This window comes from Dipodomys ordii, unplaced genomic scaffold (genome assembly GCF_000151885.1).
Source record: "Dipodomys ordii isolate 6190 unplaced genomic scaffold, Dord_2.0 Scaffold140, whole genome shotgun sequence".
NCBI lineage: Eukaryota > Metazoa > Chordata > Mammalia > Rodentia > Heteromyidae > Dipodomys > Dipodomys ordii.
In genome coordinates, this window is record NW_012267356.1 from 1,378,540 (window position 1) to 1,385,698 (window position 7,159).

Genomic DNA, 7,159 nt, shown 5'->3' on the forward strand with positions numbered 1-7,159 from the left:
TCTACCACTTGAGCCACAGCGCCACTTCCGGCTTTTTTCTTTTTGCTTATGTGGTGCTGAGGAATGGAACCCAGGGCCTCATGCATGCAAGGCAAGCGCGACCACTGAGCCACCTTCCCAGCCCTGGTTAAAGCTTTCTGTTCCCCATTATGGAACTAGTGAGAACAAGTGTTTTTCAAATGTTTAAAATAAAACTCTTTTGTCTTTTCATTTTGGTGAGAATTATTTTTTTTCTTGTAAATGGAAAGTATTTCACTTAAAGACTTTTCCTAGTGGAAAGAAACATTTTTCCCCCCCTCAGGTAACTTTATGTTTGGATTCAGTATTCTTTTTACCACATAAGGGATATAAACACAACTATCTTGCTAATTTTTAAATATGTAGGGAATGCTGTCAGTATAGGAGCTGAACATTAGTTAAGAGAAGAACTGAGGCCTGGGAATGTGGTATAGAATGGTAGAGTGGCAGAGTGCTTGCCTAGCATGCATGAAGCCCTGGGTTCAATTCCTCAGTACCACATAAACAGAGAAAGCTGAAAATGGTAGAGAGCTAGCATTGAGCAAAAGAAACTCAGAGACAGTGCCCTGAGTATAAGCCCCAGGACTGGCCAAAAAAAAAAAAAGAGAGAGAGAGAATTGACCAGACATATCAATTAATTCTCTCTCTCTCTCTCTTTTTCCCCCATCTCTCTCTCTCTTTCTTTCCCCCTTGCCCCCCACACTCTCTCTTTCCCAAATATAAAGACAGTACATTTTTACCCGACCAACTGAATCAAGTGTAACACTGTGAGGAATGTTGAACTTAGCAGGTCCTGTTCCATTTTCTCCACGCAGCCAAAGGATCATGAAATCTATAAATAGTAAGTACATATGGTCAGTGCAGTATATAGAATTGTGTCTCTGAATGCTATATTTCACAACATAAATTTTCAAAAAGCACACCCTACTGACTTGACTGTGCTTTCTTGGCTTTCTGTCTGTTGATCCACTTGCCTAACTCCTCCATTACTACAAGCAATTAGGGCACTTTTGCTATCTCTGCTTGATGACTGCTTCGAATTTACTTGCTTTTTAATTTTGTTATTTCACTGAGCTTAAAATGTTATTTCATTGGGCTGACATTTTTATAGTCTGTCTACCTTATTAATCACTCTAGGGAGGGCTAAACTGTGGTCCTCCAAAAGATACGTCCATGTACCTGTCACCTACTTTAGAAATGGAGCTTTCATTAAGTTAGGTATCCAAAGATGAGATTATCCTAGATTTAGAGTAGGCCCTAAATCCTCCTCCTAAGAGAAGGAATATAGAGATTTAAGCAACAAAGGGGTCATATGACAGAGGCTCAGACTATAGTTATACTGCCATGAGCCATGACGGTAGAACAAGCAAGGAACAACTTCCCCTAGAACCTTTAGAGGTCACTTCAACCTACTCAATTAATTTCAGACTTCAGGATTTCAAAAGTATCAGAATATATTCCTGTTGTTTAAGATCACCTCGTTTGTAGCTTTTTTTTTTTTTAATAGCAGCCACAGAAAACCAATAGACCCATATTCAATCTGTCTCCTAAGTTTGATTGTTCACTCCTTTCATACAACTTTTTGGACCGCTGTTTTACCCTGTCTTACCTTCCTTTTAACTGATAATTTCCAATACAATTTCTTATATGGTAAGCTAACTACATAGCCTCCAAATAACAGCACTCACTAACAATGTCCTCATGTCTTATAAAATCTGTTTCTGGAACATTACTTTCCTATTAAAACCTCAAAAAGAGCTGGGTTCCATTGGCTCACACTTGTAATCCTAGTTACTCAGGAGCCTTGAGTGCTGAAGTTCAAAACTAGCCTGAACATAAAAGTCTGTGAGATTCTATCTTCAATTAACCAGCAAAGTACCAGGCTGGAGGCATGAATTAAGTGGTAGAACACCAACCAAGCAAGTGCAAGCCAGAGCACTAGCAAATGGTCTAGTTTAAACTCCAGCCCTAGCAAAAAGAAAACCAACCAACCATACAAACAAAACCACAGAAGACTACAACATAGGCAAAATATAGCTTCAAGAGTCCTCAGATAATCTTTCTACTATTCCAGAAGCACATTTCCAGCTAATGACCTTTGTAAACCTCACAGGATAAAGCCTCCAGGACTGCTCTGCCCACCCTTTTCTTCGTTTACCAAAAGTAGGGTGGCCCAAGGACTTTATAACATCTCAGCCCATTTCTCTGGACCAATTAGTGGTCCTACTCCTAAATTCTATTTTATTTTAAAAATTGCCACACATTACATTTAAGTGTCTCATCCATAACATAAAACAGACTTTCCCCTATAGTCACTACCAGGAAGTCTGGCATTGGATAAATTGCTAATGGATTGATCAGCCAACAGGCTACCTGACTCTGGGGAGGAGCCCAGAGTGTTAGGAGTTCCTAACATTTCCATTCTTAATTGAGTAAGAGATCCACTATCTCTATACCCACCCACCCACCCAGTTCCTTCAATGAAAAACCAGCAGGCCTGTAAGCACATTCATTTATTACTGGCAATCCTAGCCACCTGTTTTTTTTTACTGTATTCCTAATGCACATTATATGGTCTTTATGCCAAGTATCAAATAAATCCCATTTATAAAGTAATATTCTCATAATTAACATTCAAAAGTAAGCCACGTACTTTGGGACAGTTTGATCAATCTGTTATTTAATCCTCCATCCCCATCCACAATGTAAATATCTTCTGTGTCCTCCACATACAGTTCTGCAGGGTTATCAAACTGCAGGGGATTCAAAGCCGTGCCTTTTTTGCCTGGAGTACCCAAAACTTGAACGAGATCACCAAAGGAATTGTATTTTTTAACAGTATGACCATAGGATCCTGTAAAGACAGATGTTCATGTCTCACAAATAAAATCACTATACCACCTCTACACTTTTCAAGTAAGGAAAAATTTGATATAAACTAAAAAAGGTCGACAGGCTCAGATAACTGTTAATATTGACATCAAATAGAGTTTCTTTATAAGTTACAGCCAGATTTTTGATGAATAAAATCTTAATTACTCCAAAACAGATTATAAATTCAAATAAATAACCAAAAATGTTTATTACACAGAAAGCTGATGAGGTTAACAAATTATTGGTGTGCCATTTTCATTTTCAGATGCATGGCCTTGCTTATTAAAAAGAATCAAGAAATAACTGTAAAAGAAGTAACTTATAGTTGAAGGTATTTCAATCAGTCATGTGCAGCTATTTTTTAAAAAAATATGTATTCTTCTAGTGTAAATCAATTCAAAATTGAACCCACTAAGTATTCCTTTGAGGAGGAAAATAATCTTTGAGTTTAAGTGATTTTTATGGACAAAATAAGTAGAACATGAGTAAACAAGGGAAAGACAAACACTTAACAGAAATCAACTTGAAGGCATGTGAGGTAAAATTCATGAACAGGTATTCCAAAGACTAACTGGATATACTTGGCTTACTAGTTATAAACTGAATCACCATGCATTACAAATTATATCTTAAGAAATATATTTATTATACTTAATCTACACATTTAAAATTTGCAGCAGTAGCTGGACACTGGTGGCCCACATATAATAATCCTTCCTACTCAGGAGGCTGAGGTTTGAGGATTGGGTTTTGAAGCCAGTCTAGACAAGAAAGTCTGTGAGATTCTTATCTCCACAATTAACTATCAAAAAGCCAGCAGAGAAGCTGTAGCTCAAATGGTAAAGTGCTAGCCTTGAGAAAAGGAGCTTAGGGACAGTGCTCAGGCCCTGAATTCAAGCTCTAGGACTGGCGTGTGCACATACATACACACACACACATGTGCAGAAGTAAAAAGAGAACAAAATATTACAGAAAAAGCAAACAGTTCCCGAACTTCCTCTAAAACTCAGTAGATGAAATCAATTCCTTGGAAAAAATGAGAAGGAACATAAAATTTGTTTTTTGGATCTGTGCATGGAAAAAAAAGATGCAGTGGAAAGAATGAAGTTTTCCTATGTGCTATTTTTTTTCTTTCTGAGAATCAGTGAAGTTCTACATTAGAAAAAGATGACATGTAGAGAATAAATTAAAAGTGAGGGCTATTAACAATGAATTCACTGTCAATGAAAATAAGGCAGGGAAGCAAAAATAGTCAAATCTCATTACAATTTTATACCAACTCAGGTACTACAAATTTTTTATAACCATAACTTTATCCCCCAAAATGAAGCTTAAAATAGTTATCTACCACCCAAGGCCCAGAAATCTTTTATGTTCTGAGAACAAGTTTGACAATGTCTCTACTTATAGAAATCAAGAACCTCTTAATTTACACACACACACACACACACACAAAATGGTACCTGAATTATCCAGAACTAGAGAAGCAGTATGTCCTTCAAGTTAAGAACCTAACTTAGAGCCAGATGCTTAAGGCTCATACCTACAATTCTACTATCCAGGAGGCTGAGATCAGTCAAGGCAGGAAAGTCCAAGAGATGCAATTTCCAAAATATTAGGGAAAAAACTTGGGCTAGAGGCATAGCTCAAGTGGTAGAGCACCACCCAAGCAAGTGTGTGTGTTAAACACAGAGTTCAAACCCCACCCTGGAAAAAAATATCTTAAAAATGAAAGAACATAACTGAGCCAAAGAACACTACAAATACGACATTTATGATTTCATTCCTTCTGAATTCTTAAGGTAATCTAGGCTATCTCTCCTACTAGCCGGTCTTCACCAGCACAGATAAATTTGCTTTTTCTGAGAAGTTTCTTCATAGCTGTAGATTCAATTGTGCTTTCTTTGTTTTTAGACATTGTCAACTAAAAATATTTGACAGAGGAAAAGATTTCAGATATGCTTTGGTCAGTGTAATTTCAAAATCATTAACCTCAGTTTCTGCAAATCTTTGCACTTGAGGCAGCAAAGTAATAATGGCTTGTTAGCACAAGCCCTTCTAAAAGAAAACTTGTCAAAGAAAATGAGAAGAAATGAACTTGATCATTCTGAGTTGCCATTTTATTTGACTTTGCATGACAAAATACAGACTTATTTGAGAAAAGCAACTGATAGTTTAAAGAAAGATCCCTTGAGTAATTTCCTTGTTCATTTATTCTTCACTGCAATAGAATTATTAAAATTTGGCAATTCTGATTTCAAAATGCAGAAGCAAGGACCTGAGCAAAGAGCACGGCGTTGAGTAATTTAATGCATATTACTACACATACCACTTCCTACATCCGTGATCCAGACGGATTGTTCGAGTGGTGTGCTGGATGCGAACATACCATGAGGTGTGTCAACTGTGTGATTCCAAGATCGTAGTAAATATCCGTCCTCTGTGAACACTAATACTTTTGGTATGTTATCCCCTCTCTGAAGGTATACAAAAATAACTGCTTAGTTATGTAGGATCCATTTTAAGGAATGATCATCTTTATTTTGTAAGAGATAAAAAGGTTCATTTTGAAAATTCGTAATGTTTAAAAAAACCCAACTTCAAAACCTAAGTTAAACCTGACTTATGTTAACTCTAACCAATCTGCATTATCACCATTATAATAACAATAATAAGAATTAAAATTTTTAAACAATCTAACAGCTAACAGCTATTACATTCAAAACCAATTTACCTGACGCCAATTCAAAATTAAGTTGCATAACTAGCATAATATAAATGCATATGGCTACTTACAGATCACATATATACACATCTATATGGAAGAAAAACGGGAATCCATTGTTTCCTTTTATAGTCTTGGGGGCAAAATCCACATTTTACTTACTTGGGCCACGTAAACCAACCCGTTGAGGGAATCAACTGCAACACAAAATGTCACGCCGGTGAAGGATTCTGAAAACCTAGGCCAACCCAAATCCAAGCGATAAAGCATTTTCTCCGTACTCCACTTTAGAAAAGGGCGTTTCTTTAAAACCTTCAATAAAACCAGAAGATTAGGACAGTGTAAGAAAAAACAGGGAGGGGAAAGAAATGACCTTAGCTCTTTCTCTCCCCTCTCCTCCCCTCCCTTTCCCTTTTCCTTCCCTCCTTCCCTTTCTCCCCCTCCTCTCTCTCTCAGGAGGGGAAAAATGAGGCCCCCCTATCCCTTCCCGCTCCCCACTCCCCTCTGGTGCGTGTGGGGAGGGGCGTTATATATGTATCTACCAGGTGTACCAGTGCTGGGGCCTGAGCGCTGTGCTTGAGGGTTTTTTTGAAGGCTACCATTTTTATTTTTTAGCAATTTCAGTCTTTTTGCTAGTTAAATCTGAGAAAAAGTCTCCAGGACTTTCTGGCCCGGGCTGGCTTCGAAACCGCAATCCTCAAGTCTCGTATTCCTGAGTAGCTTGGATTACAGGTGTGAGCTACCGGGGAGCGGCGAGGCTTACTTATTTTAAGTATGTCTTTCCACAGCCTGAGGGCTAGCTGCACTGACTGAAATGATTCCATAGAAATAGTGTTGTTGTTAACGTCTAAAGACCAGAACGCACATAGAATAAGTGTGCAAATGACCTGAGTGTGGCAGGGGCAGCTGACGGTGTGGAAATGTCGCTACCATACTCGTTAACACTGAAAGACAAGATGAACGGTCCGAGGTCCGGCCCCCGGGCAGCGTTTGAGGCCCGCCAGCAGGGCGGGAGCCCGGACCACCTTCGGAAGAGCACCTCTCCCGGGCTGTCCGCACCCCGTCGCCGCGCAACTCACCGCAGGGCCACAGAAATGCGAGTGCAGCACCAGAGAGGCGAAAAACAGGGCGACCCCGGCCGCGCAGACCCAGCATCTCGCCATGGCCGGAGAGCAGCATCCGCAAAGGTCCGAGCGCTCGGTGGCTCACAATCCCGGCGATCCGCCCGGAAGTCCCGCGCTAACGCTTCGATTTCCAGAGCTCCAGGCAGGAGCCTCGGGCTTTCAAAGCCAAAATGCGAACAGAAAAGGAAAAAAGCAAAACGCCCAAGCTTCGCAGTTCCGCACGCAGCCGTCAGCCCCGAGGCCCCGCCCCCACGTCAGGTGCTCAGATGCCTGTCACGTGACTGTTTTGCCCCGCCTCCACCCCACCCCGCCCGGGAGGGTCTACGCTGTAGACGTCTCCCGGACAGCAAACTGGGGTGTCCCGTGCATATTCCTTACTCATTTGCCACTCATTCTTTTAAATGCAGGTTCAATAAGG

The 7,159-nt window shown here is 40.0% G+C and overlaps 1 protein-coding gene across 1 annotated transcript in view; it reads right to left on the bottom strand.

The window, feature by feature from the left end:
• Positions 1-6,981, bottom strand: part of Nhlrc3 (NHL repeat containing 3) — a 14,413-nt gene extending 7,432 nt beyond the window's left edge. Inside the window, exons 1-5 of the mRNA XM_013031447.1 lie at positions 6,697-6,981; positions 5,780-5,929; positions 5,222-5,369; positions 2,672-2,872; positions 713-850 (exon numbers count right to left, since the gene is read on the bottom strand). Coding sequence (XP_012886901.1) covers positions 713-850; positions 2,672-2,872; positions 5,222-5,369; positions 5,780-5,929; positions 6,697-6,780 — 721 coding nt within the window. The 5' untranslated portion in view covers positions 6,781-6,981. The remainder of the gene's footprint in view (positions 1-712; positions 851-2,671; positions 2,873-5,221; positions 5,370-5,779; positions 5,930-6,696) is intronic.
• Between the last annotated feature and the right edge of the window lie 178 nt (positions 6,982-7,159).